General features: G+C 39.5%; 1 protein-coding gene and 1 long non-coding RNA gene across 5 annotated transcripts in view; one reads left to right on the top strand and one right to left on the bottom strand.

Annotated features, from left to right (window-relative positions):
* Upf2 (UPF2 regulator of nonsense mediated mRNA decay) overlaps positions 1-6,974 on the bottom strand; it is a 107,273-nt gene extending 100,299 nt beyond the window's left edge. The window contains exons 1-2 of one of the 4 annotated variants that reach the window (XM_021266335.2): positions 6,820-6,974; positions 1,099-1,475 (exon numbers count right to left, since the gene is read on the bottom strand). In XM_021266335.2, the coding sequence (XP_021121994.1) occupies positions 1,099-1,457 (359 nt within the window). In that variant the 5' untranslated portion in view covers positions 1,458-1,475; positions 6,820-6,974. Of the gene's footprint in view, positions 1-1,098; positions 1,476-6,199; positions 6,221-6,413; positions 6,599-6,661; positions 6,797-6,819 lie in introns of those variants that run through there. The other 3 variants (XM_013075808.3, XM_087181951.1, XM_021266336.2) reach the window with 3 other exon arrangements.
* A 106-nt stretch (positions 6,975-7,080) lies between these two features.
* LOC106010202 (uncharacterized) lies at positions 7,081-9,463 on the top strand. The gene is made up of 2 exons (XR_001184099.3): positions 7,081-7,339; positions 7,939-9,463. It is a non-coding gene; the product is annotated as an uncharacterized LOC106010202 (long non-coding RNA).
* Positions 9,464-19,654: the final 10,191 nt, after the last annotated feature.

Genomic DNA, 19,654 nt, shown 5'->3' with positions numbered 1-19,654 from the left:
TCATTCTGCCACCTGGGAAACTACATAAATTAAACACATGATATTTAATATGAAAAATATGATATGCTTGGGAAGAATATAAAATGTAAAACAAAAGCATTGGAGAAAGAGAAAAAAATTGCCCACCAAAATATTTTAAAGAAAGTATTATAAAAGAATACATTAAAAATGCTTTAAAATGTTGTACTTGTTTGTTTTTGTTTTTGTTTTGGTACCGGGGATCGAACTTGGGTCCTTGCGCTTGCACAGCAGGCGGCAAAACCACTGAGCTAAATCCCCAGCCCTTGTATTTGTTTTTTTAACACTCAGCAATAATCAAACTTTTAATGAAGTACTGTACTTGCTATGCTTAGGGTTGTAATTCAAGTATGATCTAGAAAATTTGAAAGGAAACCAGAAGAGAACTATCAGTTAGAAACCGTTTCATAAAATGTGAACAAATTGTTAAAAATAGACACACCCATTTTTTCCACCAAAAAGATAGAACAAGTTTAAATTGCAGAAGTCATAAAATAACTTGGATGGGGTGGGAGGAGAGGGACAACTTGACTTTTAGATACAAGCATAGTAACTTTAAAATATAAATCTATAAAAAAAGTAAATATTTCTGAGTTGACCTACAATTCTATGATTTTTCCACCAAAAACTACTCTACTTTAACAGGTTGCATCCTCCATGGAGAACATGGACATCTGAATAACTCCTGGAAATTTCCCAGCCCCACACAAATATAGGACTAGCAGTGAAAGCACACATTAAGGAAACATTAGATGACTCAATTGAAAAGACTAAGTTTTTATGGGTAAAATAAAATGATGCCTCAAAATATTCTAAAAAGATGGAGTATTATTATACCATAAAAAAAGTTTTTAAAAATCAAAAACAATCTAGATTACATCTCATAAACTATTAATGATTTTTACTATTAAACTAATAATTAAAGCATTTAGTACTAGTTTAGTCACTGGAACCTACAGAACCAAGTTTAGATACCCCCAAATGTTCAGGAGCTGCATACAGGAAGTTTTCAAATAATCATCCTCACCCCAAATATTTCAAATTTCCCATTCTTTCACATCAATAATTAAATTTTCTTACTTTAACTGAGCAGCTTCTTCTTCTTGCTGACGTTTTGCTTGCTCTTCCTGCTTTTTTCTCTCTTCCTCTTCATGTTTCTTTTTTTCTTCTTCTTTTTTCTTTAATTCTTCCTCTGCTTTCACCTTTTCTTCTTCTTTTTTCTTGCGTTCTTTGTCTTCCTTTTTCTTCTTATCTTCTTCTAGTTTCTTCTTTTTCTCTTCGGGGACCTTACTGACCTCTTTCTTGGCAGTGATCTTGAGATCGTCTTTTGGTTTTTCCTTGCTGTTCACTGGCCGCTTTTCACTGCAGTCTTTCTCTTTGTTGTTTAGCAAAGATTCTTTTTCTTCCATACTTGCTGACTTTTTACGCTCAGCTGGCATTATGTGACCCAGAACAATCTATAAGAATAAAAGAAGGTTAGTACTGGAAATACAGTGACTTTTATTTAGTAATGTGATATTTTAAACAAAACACATTAATGATTTAGTAATTATGACAGAAAGTGAACAATATTCCTGATAGAAAATTTATTATTTGTGTCACACTCTATATTCTATCATTATTAGTTACGCCTATGTCTAAGTACTATTTTGAGTTAAGTAAAAATTCAAACATAGTAAAAGGAACTTTCATGTACTCAGATTCAATACTGTCAACTCCAAAACAATATAAAATTTAATTGTAAATAGTACATATCTTAGAACATTTTGAGTCTGTTTTAACCCTGGCATTACATAACTGTTAAGAGCTACTGGTTCATAGGCCGGGGATTTAACTTAGTGGTTTCGCCACCTGCTGCGCAAGGACCTGAGTTTGATCCCCAGTACCAAAAAAAAAAAAAAAGTTACTGGTTCATTACTTCATACAATATTCTGCAGAAAGAAGTGTTTAAACTAGACAAAGGAAACAAATCAAAAGCTCTTGCCTCTTACAAATCAATGGACAAAACAGAGAACAGAGGACTCACAAATTTTTCCTCATTGCTCTTATCAAAGTTTAAAATAAAAAAAACTGTTACCTCAGACCAAACCTACAATTCTTCATTAGTATTAGCCAATATTAACAAACATAATGATTATAAATTCTGTAGAGTCTGATCTGTATCTGTCAGTAGAGTAGCCAGCAACCTAGAGTGTCTAAATCTCAGCACGCCAGACACTTCTGAACAAGATATTTTTTCTTGACCAAACCTAGGGCCTCAAGCACACTATGCAAGAAGCACTTTACAACTGAGCCACATCCTCAGCCCACAAAATAATTCTTACTTTTGGGAGTTAGAAAGCTAACTTATGTACTTTATGAAGTTTAACACAACACTGCTTTTCATGCAATTGATGCAAGAAGTACGTCCCTAGACTTGACAGCCAAATATGAACTACAGATACTGCCAAATGACCCTGAGGACACAATCACCACCAGTTGAAAAATCACTGCTGGGCCACATGTGGTTACTTACATGTAAATTAATTTAAGTTAAATAAAATTTGAAATTCAGTTCTTCAGACACCATCCATATTCTAAGTTACCAATTTTACATGTGACTAGTAGCTACTATACAGGGCAGTGCAGATATAGAACATTTTTACCACCACAGAAAGTTCTATTGGACAGCACTAGTGTATAGTAAAGATTCTACATAGTTAATCGGAAATAACAAATGGTGAAACAAAATTTGTATTTCCCAACAAAATTCAGGAGTTTTCTTTGCTAAAGATGTATTTCTCTACTCAGACCTCATTTGCTAATTTCTTTACAGTCTTCATATTTTAACTAAGTTACCTGAAAGTTATATACAAGAAAATCAAATTTCTATTTAAAAAGCATAAAATTCCTTGAACTCCTTAGTTTATTACAAGATAGAGATATACATAATATTCTTAAATATTTTCAAATATAGGTTTAAATTACAGCAATAAAAACTAGGCTAACCAAAACATTTATAATAAATATTTTATAAATACACAAGAATTTACTTTAGCAAAAAAAGCATCACTGAGGCAATTTAGACTAACAGAATTTTTGCAGTTTGTACTTTTTCTCAGTCTTCCCTTTTTCCTCCTCCTTCACTTATTCTCTCTCATTGTCATGTTCTATGCAATTATGTAATCTGACACCCAAAGGCATTAGTTATCCCAACTGGTGGAACTCCAAACAGATAATGGCCGTTACTCCTATTTAAATAGTCACTGTTAAAATATGAAAAAATAAAACTACTTAGGTGCAATTAGCATTACATTATATGGAAGTATGACTATTCTTATACATCTCTAACTAAATACCTACTTTTAATGTGAAAAATATATCCCACAAATAAGCAAAATTTTTAAACTACAGTATTAATAGCTACTCACCATACTACACATCTTATGTATATTATCTCATTTAATACTAAAATTTTTATGAAGTGGATATTGTTTCCCCTATTTCATAAATGAGTAAACTGAAACTTGACCATGTAACTTGACCAAGCCTCCACAGCTGTTAAGAGGTAGCATGTGAACCACTGTCTTGATAAAAGTTAAGAATTTTGAGAGTACCAAATTATGAGAAAGAAAACTTGATAGTAGACATTGACTACGATAGAACTGTGAATTTAAAAAGTAGGAAGATTGATTCCTGGTACCAGAAAAAATAAAAACTAGGAAGAATCCCTGATAACGGTTAAGCAGTATTTACATAACATTTTAAACTTTTTGGCAGAGTCTGGCCAGCAAGTATGGAGACAATATAATGTCTAAGGTAGTAATAACCATACTTAGAAATATTAGTCATTGGGCTGGGAATTTAGCTCAGTGATGCTGCCACCTGCCTCGCAAGTGGAAGGTCCTGCTTTCAATCCCCAGTACACCTCCAAAAAAAACTTAAAAAAAAAAATTAGTCATGTGTAAAAAAATAATATTTATACAGAATTTGTAATTTCTGATGTGAAGCATCAACAAGTAGCAAAGTTAATATTTCAGGGTTATAAGAAGCTACAGCTTTAGACAATAAAAATAATTTATAATCAGGCCAGGGATTTAGCTCAGTGGTTCCACTGCCTGCCTCGCAAGCAAAAGGTCCGGAGTTCAATCACCAGTACCAAAAAAAAAAAGTATAATCAATGCTTCATTTACAAAGACAGTATTGGGCCGGGAATTTAGCTCAGCGGTTTCGTCGCCTGCAGCACAAGCACAAGGACCTGAGTTCGATCTCCGGTACAAAAAAAAAAAAAAGTCATCTTATAAAGATAGTATTAAAATTCTTCTAAAATATTAAGCGATTTACTTAGTACATACCTTCATAAAAAAGCATAATTAGCAGAATGGAGTCTCAAATTTTCATGACTCTACAATATTCATTTATTCAATAAATCTTATCTACTACATGAATAAACTGTAGAAGTCATATGCAAATTAAGACAAATCCTGCTCCAGAGTATAATAAAACAAATTCTCAACAAGACCCCTAAGTTTTGGTACTGGCATCTTCTTTGATTCATCTAATCCTTGTATTAGAAGCACCCAACCAAAGAACATCTGCAACTACATTTCAGCAGTGACAGAAGTTTAAAGGTTCCTGTAGCAGGAGCAATGCAACTTGTGAAGTAACATGCATGGCTTTGAAGTCAGACTTTCAGTTAGCATCCCAACTCTGCAATCTGCTAGCTATGGGAACTGAGTAACTTAAGTTTTCTATTTATTCTAGTTATTCATCGATAAAATGTAGATATTGCTACCTATTTTAAAGAGTTAAGACACCATGGAGAAGGGTATGGAGTAAATGCTGATTCTCTTTTACACAGAACATTGAAAAGTCCATAAGGTGAGAGACTTTTAAAATCAGAAGGACTATTGGGTTTTTTCTATTTTGACTCTCAACTGTTACACTGAGGCAGCAGTAGCAGTAGAATCTGCCCCAAATTACACAAGTTTAGAGACTGCCCAGAGCTCTTTTCCACTACATTTCCTTACTTTAGGATTCAAAAAAAACCTAAAATATATGACAAAGATTCAGATTACTAAACATTTGTAATACATGAATTAAACTGAGCAAAATTATATTTAATAAAATGCTAAAATTCTTATTTTAGTAAAAGCAAGCTTTATTCAACAGCCAAATATTTCATCCGAAGAGTTTCCAAAAGGTTTTCGTGTAAAAGCCAGTTTATAGAACATTATTCTATCTCAAAATAAGACAAAAAGTAGTGATCTTTTAATTGAAATAATTAGTTTTGTAAAATTATTTTACTGAATAATATTCAGACAGCTGTTAAAAGGAAACCATACTTAAAAACCACCCTCCTAGCTCCCAAAATAGTGCCCTGGCACTTGAGCTATGTATTTTATTTTATTTTCTAAGTATATTCTGAACTTCCAAAAGAAGGTAAAAACTACTTACTAGTAAAACAAATACCAATTGAGTGAGAGGACAGAGAAATGGAGTGTTTCCCTTTTAGAGATATTACTTTGAAAAGTACCATATGGACCATGGATGAAATCACAATTGGACTGCTCTGAAAATACTCCTGAGTTTAAAAATGCTTTTGCCTTTTCATTCTGTGTTATTTAAAATGTTCTAGGAGCAGAACAGCACAGTAGCATCTCCGTTTTTACCTTTATACTTTAAAAAGTTCTTACATACGAAGAACTTAATTAAATCTTTTGAAATTTCACCATAGTTCAAAAATGGCTTTTTGGATGATTCGTACGATTTTTACGAACACCTTAAAAACTATGATAAACGAGAAGAATCGATAATGTTTTATTTTTGTTCGATGCATCACTATTAGTAAGTTCTTAAAGAGTAAGAGTTGATGGTCCAGTCACTCGAGTGTGTATCCCTAAACCTCCAAGCGAGCTCTGCTTTCCTAACCTGGATATTTGACCAAATATCCTGGGACTGCCTTAGTTGAACAGCACTAGCAACAGTCTTGAAGCTTCTGATGAATGCGAAATGAGGAATCGACCAGCCTAAGTGATGAAGAAGAAGACCAAACAACCTCTGTCCATCACCCCCAATTATACCCAAACGCCCTTCCCCTAAACACACCTCCCCCAAATTCCTGCTCGGGCTCACACTCCTACACCTAACATGTTTCCCCGCCACAACTCCCCTTCCTTCCTTCCTAGGGGCATCCAGTCACCTTCGCGGGCCACCTTCGTGCCAACCCGAGCTTCTCGCCCTACACGCCCTCTCCATCGCGGACTCTCCGGCTGATCTCCCCACTCCACGGCCTCCCACACACGCGCCCTCCCCACTTCCTCGCCCTCGCTTCCCCAACCTCCCCTAGCTCTATTCCACGCCCCCAAACACCTTCCCCCAGCCCCCAGGCTCGGCCCAGCACACGGGACAGGCACCTCCTCTACCACCCCTCATGTCGGCCCCGGCCAGGCCGGGGGCTCCCGCGTTGGTGAGCGCTTCCCAGAGAGAGGTCTGAGGAGAACGACGCCGGACCACGGTTCTCCGCTGCTCGCCGCCCAGGGAGAGCTGGGGTGCGGAGTAGCCTTTTGGGTCCCTCGGAGAGTAAGGTTCCAGGCCGGTGCCCCACAGCCCCGCTTCCTCCCGATGGTTGCAGCGGAGGGGGAAGAGGCTCCCCGGAACTCACCTCGAGCTTGTTGTCAACATGAGCCCCGGGTTTCCCAGCACCAACTCCAGCGCTCCGGCTCTCCCTCCCCTCCCCCCACCTATCTCCCAGCCGAGGGCCCGCCTTTCCTCCTCTCCCCCTCCTCCCTCCCCCCGCCGGCCCTCCCGCCCGCCACTCACCAGCGCGGCCGGGAAGCAAGTGGGGGCGGGGCGGAGGGAGGTGGAAGGGAAGAAGCTGTCCGCGGATTGCCAGATCGAAAACAGACCGGATCGCCCGTTCACCCCGACATGCCGATTTCCTCAGTTTGACTCCGGAGTGGAAAATATAGGGAACAATTTCATATACGTTCTACTCATTTAGTGGCTCTTTAAAATTCTCCACTAGATGAGCCGAGCGAATCTTTCAGACAGGCAGTAGGGCAGCCACTGCCAGTCCCTCTAGCCAGGGCCCCAGCAAAGGGGAGGAGCGTCCCAAGGACCGGAGTAGACAGTGGATTGGTCACCAGGAAAGGGAAAGCTCCTGAATTGGAGGCGCGCAGGCGCAACTCTTTCGCGGGTAGGGGGGAGTGAGACTAAGGCGGAGGCGAGCAAATGGGTGAGGAAGAGCGGTGAGGAAGGGCGGTATGGTAGCAAAATTATGGAGCGCCATTAAGGACAAGTTTGGTCACGTGATTCTCATAGGCGTTTCCTGGTTTGAAAGGTAAGGAAGAAGTCCAGAAGGGAAAGTTTGATTGGACTAATTCGAGGAAGGGTTGAAGATTTGGGAAACTGGCGAAGCTAAAGAATATAGCTGGTGAGGAGGGTGAAATTGGTTAGGAATGGGTGTAGATTTAGGAGTGCCCTAAAAGACTACAAAAGTCCCGTGGGTGAAGATTCCAAAAGCACCTTCAAGTGTTCGACATAAGAATAACCCAGAGTGGGGAGGAATCAAGGCTTTTCCCATTCGGTTCTTAGAAGTACCCTTTTATGCAGCCTTTATCCCTGTCTCTTTTTTGCTTTATGTCTTATTTATTCTTAGCCTCCAAATTACCCTCCCAAACTTAGTGTTGTCACTTCCTGTATTTAAAATTTTTTTTCAAAACAATACCATTAAGTCAGTCATTTAAAGGGTAGCAAAAGAAAGATTAATGTTGTTCTTCTATTGATAGATAATTAGCAGAAAACGGTTCAAAAAATATACAGTATAGGCGTTGGCCTTTTTAAAGTTTCCTGTTCTCATTTTGCCTACCTTAAATGGATTTACTCTCCATAAATTCTTATCCTAAATCAAGTCAATCTTTGCTTTCCATTTTCTATCAGGTGTTTTAAAAAAATCCTATGAAGATGGGAATCGAAAGGAGGAAAGGGCTGAAGATTGGAGCCCAGTGGTAGAGTACTTGCCTAGACCAAAAAAGGCCCTGGATTCATCTCCATCACAGAAAAGAAAAAATAAAAAGAGACACCCCAAAAAGTCCTAGTTATCCAATGAAGAACAAATGGACAGTTGGAACACAAGGGTGACCTGTGTCCAAGAGATAAAAATTTGAGCATCAACAGTTGTGTTATATTTATCAACATAAATAGTATAGTACAAGGGCCCCTCTGCTTATGTTGGAGTTGCATCATCATAAACCTGTTGTAAATGGAACATCATAAATCAAAAGTATATTTAATAGTCCCTAACCTAATGAACATCCTAGCTCAGCCAGACAGTACACTAAGGAGTGTCCAATCTGAGCCCTTGGGTTTGTTGCGTTGTTTTGTCTTAATATTAAAAGGATACTGAGGCATGATAGTACATGTCTGTAATCCCAGCCCTCAGAAGTCTGAATCAGGATTGAGACCAGCCCAGACTACATAGAGAAACTCTGCCTCAAAAAAAAGTTTGTTACTTGTATGTATTAAAGTATATTGTATATTTTATTATATATGGTTCAAGATAATTCTTCACTCTGCATCCCAAGCAAGCCAAGAGGTTGGACACCTATTACTTTACAGGCAATGGGCCAGGCATCAAAAGATTATCATATCACATTTTGCTAAGCTGGAAAAAAGATGAAAATTTGAAGTACAGATTCTACTGACTATCATTTTCACACCATATAAAGGAAAAGAGTCACATACTGAACCATAATAAGTTGGGGACCATCAGGGCTCGCTTCAGCAGCACATATACTAAGTTGGGGACCATCGTATTTACCACCATAAAAAGGATAAAATCACTGAAGAAAATGTCAAGAGAAACTCCAGGACTAAGCCCAGAGAAACTTCAAAATATATGGAGGTTAAGTCTCTAAACAGGAGATTGAGGAAAGGGAAAACGTGATATCACTAAACCCAAGGAAAGAGTTGCTTCAAGAAAAGTAGGTCACTGTCTTCAGTGTAACAGAGCAAAAAGTCAGAAGGCAAGAAGTGCTTCTATGGATTGACATCGTAGAAGACCAATACTGACCATGTAGAATGCAGATCAGTGGAATAGAGCCAGATTAGCTCATTGGTGATGGCAAAAGACAAATAGTTGTGAAATTTTATAGAGAACAGCAAAGAAATATAACTGAAAGTATGATGTGAGAATTTTTTCTATCCTTTTTGTCCATTTAAATGAGAAGTACAAAAAATGTATTCTAATGGTAGTGATTCAATAAAGGGGGAAATACTGATAATGATGAAGAAACCTATAGATCATTGTAGGAGCAAAATCTTAGTGGCAAGAAATTATGCAACTTCAAGAGGAAAAGTCCCTTAGGTAGAAGCAGGAACATTTCTGCCTTACTGTATATTGAGAGAAGACAAAGATAATGGGCACATGTCCAAATTGGTTTGCAAATAAAGAGTCTATGAAGGACTTCCTCCTTGATTGTTCCTTTTTCAGTGAAATTTGAGGCAAGGTCCTCAGCTAAGAGGGAGGTGAGGGGAGAGTGAGAGTTTTGAAAAGAGAAAATGTGCGACACTTGGAAATCCCTGCATAGAAGAATAAGAATTTAAAATGTTTGCAGCAGTGATTACAATGGAGAATCACAGAGTCTAAGCTGAGTAAGGAGGGAAGAGAAGGGAAATGAGGAATGAGTGAGAGTGTTGTCAGAATTAATGGATTGTTAGGAGTAAAAGTTGCAAAGAAAACAAGAAGGACCCAAAAACATCAGTCAGTAGAAGACAGTAGAAGGTGATTCTGAAGAGCTGTGGAGCTGTGAGTATAGACAAAAAGAACAAACCTAAAGGGCCTGAGGTGTTTGAGAGGATGGAAGAGTACTGGTTGAGAAGCAGTGATGGAAAGCAACATACAGCTCTGCACTGAACTGCATGAGTTCAAATTCTGGTGCCAACATTTACTAGGTATTTGAATTTGAACCAATTAACTACTTTAAGTCAGGTTTTTATTCTTAAAAATTGTAACAATAATAGTACTTTTTCATGGGGTATTGAGAAGAGTGAGGTAAATTCAACTAAAGCACTTATCCCAGGGCTGGGGATTTAGCTCAGTGGTGCCAGTGTCTGGCAAGTGCAAGGTCCTGAGTTCAATCCCCAGTACCCCCCAAAAAAGCCCTTAGCACAGAGCTAATACCATATGCTCTGTGAGTTTTATTACTAAATCATTTTGGAAACAACACAATCCAAATGTGTTTGTGCTGTGAACAAAGAGTACTTCAGCTCTCTCCCATTTCTTTGCCTTAACACTGGTTAGAAATCAACATACCTCATACTGTTTACACCAAGTATTAGAAATCTATGCTGTGCCAATGAACTTCAAAATGAGGATTGAAAAGAAAGGTGACTGGGGTGAGGAAGAAAAGTTTTCTATTATGACCAATAATGACAGATTTGGAAATCTACATGGTTCTAATTTTTGTTTTTCATTTTGTCCAGAAAAATAATCAGCCTCAATATTCTTTAGGAGAGCTTATGGGTATGTAGTGAGAAAGTTAATGCTCTGCCATCTGATTGGTCTTCATTAAGAATTTCTGACCTATATTTCTAAGTCCTGGCTATGGGACGTCTGAAATAGAGTATTCCATATATATGTAAGATCTAAAATATCCAATACTGATATACTAGTCCCCCACCCCACCTACTTCTGTTAATATTCTTTTAGTTAATGGAGCTATAGTCCCCACTCTCTATTCCTTATCCAAATACAGTTAATATTTCCGCGTGTGTGTGTTTGTGTGTTTGTGTGTATGGTTCTGGTGATTGAACCTAGGATCTTGGCTCAGTTTTTTATTTTATATTTTGTATAGAATCTCGCTAAGTTACTAACTTGCCCAGACTAGCCTCAAACTCATGATCCTCCTGCCTCAGCCTCCCAGAGTGCTGCATTACAGGTATACACCACCCTGTCCAGATCAGTAGTTTTTTTGTTTGCTTTTTGTTTTGGTACCGGGGATCGAACTCGGGTCTTTGTGCTTGCGCAGCAGGCAACGAAACCACTGAGCTAAATCCCTGGCCCCAGAGTAGTAGTTTTTAAAAGGAACTTGACTGGGTGCTCCTTATCTCCACTGCCAGAGCCTTGGTTCAGGCCTGTGTCCACATTACTCTTACAATTGCCAGTCATCTCAGTCTCCCTTGACTGCTTCTAGTCTTGTTCTCTACCTTAGAAAGTATTGTTTCAAACACGGATCAACTCACTTAACTTCTCTGCTATAAACCTACCCGTGGCAGTGGTCTCCAGACTTTTCACACTTCTTTAGTCATGTATCCCTATAAGGGAAAGGGAGGAGAGCATGTGTTCCCACCCCATGTATATGTACTGTATTTAGACACGAATCATGTATATATGTACTACTGCACAAATGCATACCTAATAATAATTCATGCCTGAAAAGAAACTAGTAATAAAAACAAATTTTAATGTTTAGGCCTAAGTGGATCATCTTGCATTCTCCTGCCAAACCCCTTTGGTAGTTACTGACTTACAGGGTATAACTCAGACTCTGTAGCAAGAGCTCTTACACATTGGCTTTTCCCTGTACATCTAGTCTCATTTTCTACTGTTTCCCCCACATGTCTAAGTTCTAGCCATAGCAAATAACCCACACATACTGAGCTACTTCCCACAGTGCACATAGGACTACCTAGAATGCTATTTTTCCTGTGAATGTTCCAGGCTGGTTAAAGAATTGTTTACTCCAAAAACTCATTTTGTTTGTTTGGGGTTTTTTGGCTCACAACCACCCCCACATTATATTGAATTAAGTCCCTGCCCCCAACTCGGTTTCCATAGGGCCTTTTAATCATATTATATCTTTTCATTATTGGAATAGTTTTTGTCTTTTTTTTCCCCATAAAACTAAAATTTTTGATCACTTAATAGAGTAGATTTTATTAAATTGAGGCCTTACAATAGGACACGTGTGTAAATACCGAATAGCTTCTCTAGTGTGAGAAACTGAAAGTGTAAATAAGGACTACAAAGTATAATAGATAATGTGAAATAGGAAGAAAAGGGGCGAAGGGGAAGTGGGAGGGGTAGGGGAAAGGAAAGAAGGGAATGGAATTAATATGAGAAAATGAAAAAACGGAAACAAAGTCTTTGTAAATAGGGAGGGCAGAGGAAGGAGGAAAAAATAACCAAGAGAGATTATGTAAAGATGCAAATTTCCAATAATAAATGTCATTATAATGTATACCTAAAATGTACCAATAAAATAAATTTTTTTAAAAAATGAGGTCTTACATTCCTGGAATTAATCTCTTCACAAAATGTATTTTAAATGAGATTTAAAAAAAACAACTAAGCTCCTTGAGGCTATGATCTGTATCTTATTAATCTTTGTCCTAGGACCATGGGAGACTTAACATTTTGGTAGAAGTGTTACTAAGTGAAGGAATGCTTTCTTGAGCAAGGGAGAAAAACCTGTGTGCTGCCACATCAATGTGTAAAACTAAACACGGGTGAGAAGAAAAGGTGATTTTAGAGGAAAGCATAGGCCTGTAGTTTCATATTTATTTACCAAACAATATATCAGCCCCTAACACACCAGATATAGGATTCCATATCTCTTTTTGTGATTTGTATTAAACCTAATTGAACTTTTTAATACTGAAAGTTGAATGGGTGGGTGAAGAGATAAATAGCCTTTATCTTAGTATATGTCAGAATCCACCCAGTGATTCTATTTGTTGGTTTTATTTTCTTCTTTTACAGAGGGGGAAACTAAAGCTTAGGATGGTTACATAATATGCCCACGCTCTTACAGCTACTAGGTAGAATCTCAGCTCTGGGCTGTCTGATGCCAAATTCATAGGTAATACTTCTTCTCATTCTAGGATATTTCCCCACCTTATACAAAGAGTATATCACACACATGATAATAGAGGTAGCCCTGTTGCCATGGAATATGGAAGACATTTTATAATCTAGTTCTAACAAGACATATATATGTAAAAATAAGAGCCAGGTGTGGTGGTGCACACCAGTCCTAGCACTCATGAGACTGAGGCAGGAGGATTGCCTCAAGTTCAAGGGTAGCCTGGCTACATAGTTGGTCAGTATGGAATATATAGCGAGACCCTGTCTCAAAAAAACCAAAAACTAAAGAATGTCTACATGGGTCAGACCAGTGTGCTGCCAAATCTATATTCATGATAATATAAAGAAGGCAGTGCTGAGGAGCAAAAACATGTTACCTAGTCTTAGAGCCCAGAGTGGTTTAGATGACATAGTGCCACGCTGAGCTCTTAAGGAGGGCAAGTTGTGAACCCCCTGGCTCAGATGCCTCATTTTAAAAATAAGCAGTAAGAGGGCCAGGGATTTAGCTCAGTGGTTCTGTCACTTCCCTCACAAGCGCAAGGACCTGAGTTCAATCCCTGGTACAAAAAAAAAAGCAGTAAAATTTAATTTTATTATTTTAATTTAATTTTGGCAACATATATAACTGCTTCCAAGTGTTTCTGAAACCAAGTGGAAAGGAGTTGCCTCCATAATTCAGAATACCATCACATTGAGAAACAGCTGAAGGGAAAACAATGTTATTACCAGGAGGGTCTCTTGCACTTGCCTCACTTCTTGTGCCAAAGTTAATATACAGAAATAAGTGTCATTCCTAACTTAATGTTTCTTCTGGAAGGTGCTATACTGCAAACAAAGTAATGTATGCATTATAGTTCCCTAAGTTTCCCCTGGGAAGCTGTAGAGTGAGCCATTCCATTGGTTCCTATTTAATGAAAGACACATCTAAATGGAGATGTCACTTTGTATTAATCTTTTCATACTCCACAGTCAATATCAGTTTAACAATAACAAACTAAGGTATCATTTTGTATATAGTTACTATGGGACACCCTCTATACATTTGTTCACTATTTTAAAACAGCCCAGTAATAACAGCTAACGTTTTGTACTACTTATGTGCACTAATTATTTAATCCTCACATAAGTTGGGCACAATTATTAAGCCCATCATACTGATGAGAAAAATGAAGTGTAGAAAAGTTAAGAAACTTGACCTAGCTCCCAGCTGTTAAGTAGCAGAACCAAGACAAAGAATTGGGGAAGGCCAGGGATTTAGCTCAGTGGCACCACGCCTGCTTTACAAGTGCAAGGTCCTGAGTTTGATCCCTGGTACTGGAAAAAAAAAAGAATTGGAGAATTTAGCTGGGATGCTGTGGCAGGAGGATCGCTGTGAGTTTGAGGCCAGCCTGGGCTATACAGTGAGACCCTGTCTCAAAAAAAAAAACAAAAAAAACCCAGAAAAAAACAAAACAAAAAAAGAAAGAAAAAGAAGAATTGGGGTATTTAGCCGCAACCCTGTGGTAGCTTTTTCTAAGATAGGCAACATTACCTTTTACAGCTGAAGACATAGGTCATATAGCTAGTAACTGGCAAAACTAGTATTCAAACCTAAATGCCCCATTTCTTCAAAACTTCACTAGCTACCTTTTACTGTTTGCTGGAACCACTTTTCATCTCAAACTGCAAATTTTTTAATACAAGTCTAGGACCTCAATACCCAATGATGGTACAAAAGAAAGAAGGATCCCAATCATACCCAGGATCTCAGTAACATCTATACACTGAAAACTAAAATTTCTCCTAGACCCTGCCTTGCTTCTGAACTCCTAAGAGATGTATCCAACTGCTTAATTGACAGATGTGCTTGATATCACACATAATAGCGCAAATATCCAAAAATAATCTTTGCTTTCCCAGTTTATTCCTCTTGCAGTTTCTGATCTCAGTCAGTGATGTAAACATCCTTTTGGTGGTTCAAGAAGCAAAGTAAGGAAGAGAACAAAGGGACGACGCATCACCTATCTGGAGGACATTTTCTAAAGGAGCCACATCCACAATAGTGAGACAATAGGTTGACATGAAAGTTGTCATGATCAGGACAAAATGATGTAAGAGGAAACAAAGTTAAAGCAATATCATTAGACAAGTAGAAAAGATGGTTAATTTTGACTTTGAGATATTCATTCTTGACACCTATTTTTGCTTGCCTAACTCCTACTTCATTTTCAAGGTTTTCATTTACATAAATTCTCAGACTAGCCAAGATTATCCCATTTAGCTGATTTCCTTCTCCATTTGTCCTTGTGTTTCCAGTGTGTGATAAAAAGTACTACCAGGTATAGTAGGGTACAGGAATAACTAAGCTATTCAGTGCTAGCCCTTACCCTATTGAATGCTAGAATCAGGACTTTCAAAGAGTACCAAGACATACACAATTAAAAACATGATCCTCACTCTAAAAGATTTCATTTTGGGGGAGACAAGAAAAGCAGAGGGAAAAAAATCTTAGCAGAACACCACTGCCCTTATATGTTGTAGGAATCCACAAAAGGGAAATGTATATTTGATTGACTTAGTAATTTTACAGAATACAGGTGAGAGCTAGACTGGGGGTCTCAATCATGACAGATGTACATTCTGAGAGAATGCTCAGAGATGTGGAAAACCAGGAACTGGAAGAAGAAAATGACAGATGAAGAAGTCAGTAGAGATAGAAGGAACAGATGGTAGCAGCCAGTGGGGGAGAAGTACATGAGCAAGTGCATGGAAGATAGGACACATATTGCTAAACATGGCACAAAGTGGGGGGGGGGCGGTGGTAGGTGGCCTCTGAGATGGCCCCAACCATTCATTCAGTTCCTGCCTTCTACTATTCCTGTCTTCTTGTACACTTCTGGTCTTCAGTGTAGGCTGGATTTTGACTAACTTCTTTATGTGTCACAGAGGTGATGGGGTGTTAATGCCAGTGTTCAGAGTGTGGCTTCCTCTTGGAGGAAAGCAAACTGCTGTGTTGTGGGTGATCTAGGGAGAGCCCCACATGGCAAGGAATGAGGGAAGTTTCTGGCCAACAGCCAGCTTCATCCTGCCAACTACTGAATGAACGTGGAAGCTGATTCTCTCCTAACTGAACTTAAGAATCAGAATCTCAATAGTGAGTGCCTCCTCCTGAAAGACCTTGAGACAGAGGCCCTGAGCTAACCTGTCTGATGTACTGACCTGCAGAAACTGAAATAATATGTGTGCTGTTTCAGAGTGCTAAGCTGTGGGCTAATTTCCTACAAAACAATAGATAAAATAACAGGACTGATCACGATGATTTAATATTTCTTTTTGGTATATGTATTCATATATTTTTGTAATTATAATTTTCACTGCCGAGGATTGAACCCAGTGCCTGCTGGGAGAGTGCTGTACCACTCCCCCATCTCCAATATATTCCTGTAGTGAGTGCTTATAATTTTATGATGTCTTAGCATCCTAAGTTTAGCTTTCTCATATGGGAAGAAGTGTTCAGTCATGCTTGACCCAGTTTTCAATACTATGCCCCACCAGAATGGCTCCAGCTGGTGGAAACCAATTTGGATGCTGCCCTGGCCCCAGTAAAGTAAATAGCCCACCCACGTGTCCCCTTCTCTATCCATGCCTGTGCTCTCTGACCACTGTGTTGTGTTCCTCACCGTCATGAGGATGGGAGTCTGTAAATACTAAAATCCTTTAAACTTTCACATTGTCTGTGTGTCACTAAAGTCATCTTGATGTTAGATGCCACTCCAGGAGACTCATGCAGCTGTGGTTGCTCTTCTATCTGGGCTTTTCACAACAGAGGTGGGAAAGCACAAGGACAAAGAGAAGACCTCTAGTATTAGCCAGGGGAAAGAAAAACAAGTAGTCATTTTAAAAAGGAATTTCTATTAATCAGGGAAGCAATGAAATCAACTAATGTAATAGGGAAATGTTATTTTCCAGTGCAAAGGATTTATTTGAAGAAATTCATCCTCACCCTTCTGTGTTACTGCACTACACCCTCCACTTCTTAACATTTCTAATAAAAGTGGACAAGGATAAGGAGAGCAAATAAAATACATCAACTTTGGTGATAGATAAATTTGGAGTTACATATAAAAGCAATAATGCATCGAAGTCCAGGACTTGAACACAGGCAGCTGGGCTCTAACACCCATACTTTCATTCGACAAATGTTTACAGTGCACCTTTTGTGCCAGCCACTAGATCAGAGAGCATAACTTACAAAGGTCTTTGCTCTCATGGAGCATACGTGCTAGGAGAAATAGACAAAACTAATAAACAGATGGCATGTTAGGAAATGATACATGTAGAAATTATAAAAAATAGAGAATAAGGGGGACGGAAGTGTACTGGGTAATGAAGTTATACCTTTAAGAAAGCTACCAGGGTAAGTCTTACTGAGAAGATACCATTTTTTTCTAATTTTTGGTTATAATTTTAAAATAAATGTTTAACTTTTTAAATAAACTGAAAAGTTACAAAATAATAGATGCTCAGGTTCTACCCCAAATTTGACAAACACTACCATTTTGCCATATTTTGTTCATGATCTAAAGAACTAAAACACTGCAGATACCATAAAAGCTCCTGCTTTGCCTAATTTGTCCCACCTTACCCTCCATAACCAAATTTACTGAAAGTGGTATGTATTATACCTATCCATATAGTTTTACTACATATGTACATATTTATCAAAACTTGTAAACTGCTTTGGTATATTTTTAGTTTGTGTGAAAAAACCCATGTCTCTGTGAATGAAGCAAGCCAGTGGAGTGTAAAATGAAATTGGCTGTGTTGGATTTCTGTGTTCATGGTTTCTCTTTGATACGCCCTTCTCTTTGTACATGTATCTGACTCCTCACCCCTCCTGCGCTGCCTAGGCTGGATGGAAGGGACATAAAACCCTATTCTAAGCACCCCTCTGTACTTGAAGAGCACTTGTACATGTACCATTTATCATACCATGTTCAGTCTGGAGCTAGACTGTAAACAGCATTGTATCTTAATAATCTTTTAACCTCACTGAGGGCTTCGTGGGAATATTGGTTGAATGAGTGAGGAAGGGAGACATCTTGGGCTCATAGGTATGATCTTAGAAGCATTGAGTATAGTTGCATAGACTGGAATGACGGAGGGCTGACTGGGGAACGATGCACCTCCACCCTCTTCCTTATTTCCTTTTGTTCACCTTTGATTTTTCTTTTAAGGTCGTATGCAGTGGCACGGTACTGTAGTCCTAGCACTGGGAAGGCAGGAGGAGCACCAACCAGTTCCAGGACAGATGGGCTACATAATGAGACTTTGTCTCCCAAACCCAAAACAGGATACAGTGTTTGATTTTCCTCTTCCAGAAAGTTATTTTCTTCCTGCGTCCCTTGTTTTGTCCTTTCTGTAAGATAATCTACACTGTTGTATTCTGGCTGCCTACAGAGAGGTGATGGGTGAATCTTGCAGAGGGGTGATGAGTGGGAAATTGCAGATTAAACAAATACAGTCAGGGGCCAGGGATTTAGCTCAGTGGTACTGCCGCCTGCCTCCCAAGCGCAAGGGCCTCAGTTCGATCCCCGGTACCAAAAAATCAACAACAAAAAAGCCAAAACAAACAAACAAACAAAAAAACAAATACACTCAGTTCTGCCGCAAGAAGCCGGTGCCTCTCAGGTGCAAACCCGGGGTAGGCGGCTCCAGAAGAGCGGGAGCCCGGGATTGGCTCGAGGGCCGCCCCGTAGGCCAATGAGGCACGGGGGCGTTGTCCGGGGCGGGGTTCTGGCCTGGGAGTGGAGCACTTACGGGCCGGCTAATCCCTGCGCGACTCTCCTAGCGAGACGGATGCTGCTTTTCCTCCGCTACGGTCTGCGGGACGGGGGCCTGGCCGGACCCTCCGCCGGGGCCTCCGCTCCTCCTCAAGCGCGGCTGTCAGACGGGGAGGGGCGTCTGCAGCTTTTAGAGGAAGGCCGGGAGCCTCGGACGGCCTGGCGGGTCCCCCAGGTCGGGGATGGGGACGGTTGGGGTGGGTTGCTCTTTTGGGGAGGCGGCCCGGCCTTGTGTGCTGCCTTGGGGACGGGAGGGAACAAGGCGTGGCCGTGGGTGTCCTCGAGGTCAGAGTTTGCGCTGCTTCCACAGTCTTCTAGATCAGACCTGGTGTGAGGAGGGCGTATCTTTCCTAATCCTTTCTCAGACCGGAGAGGTAATTTAGCTGTTTGAGGAGGTGGGACTGTTAGGAAGTGAGAAGTTCTAAGACGTCCCAGCTCTCGGTTTAACCCAAGGACACTTTTCCTGGGAAGGCTCCAAGGCCATGTGCACAGGGAATGTGTGGGTTACAAGTCTGTGCTGCTTGGGACAATCGAGCAATTCGTTCGCGGTCTTAGACTACAGTGATATTATCTGTCTCTTTGACCTTGCTAACCTTTCACTTTAATTCCAGAGTTTAAGACTCTTCTCAAACCAGCGCCTGCCTATAATCTCATCGCTCTGCAAGGCTGAGGCAGGGGGAACGCAAATTCAAGCCTAGTCTCAGCCACTTAGCAACCTAGTGAGACTATCTCAAAATAAAAAATTTTAAAAAGGGCTGGGGATGTAGCTCAGTGTGAAGGCCTTGAGTTCAGTCCTCAGTACTAAAAGAAAAAAAAAAGTGAAGATTTTTATGTTAGAGAACATCAAAGAGATCTGATATTAAATGAGGTTATGAAAAATGGCACTACTATTCTAGGCCAGGAGATTACAAACAATTATAATTGTGAAGGGCCTGCCAAAGACAGGAAGAGTGAATGGAGCTTATGG

This window comes from Heterocephalus glaber, unplaced genomic scaffold, assembly GCF_053883595.1.
Source record: "Heterocephalus glaber isolate CG9 unplaced genomic scaffold, H.glaber_assembly_v1.0 deba00001472, whole genome shotgun sequence".
Lineage (NCBI taxonomy): Eukaryota > Metazoa > Chordata > Mammalia > Rodentia > Bathyergidae > Heterocephalus > Heterocephalus glaber.
The sequence above is the reverse complement of the archived record's forward strand: the minus strand, read 5'-3'. Positions and strand labels throughout refer to the sequence as shown.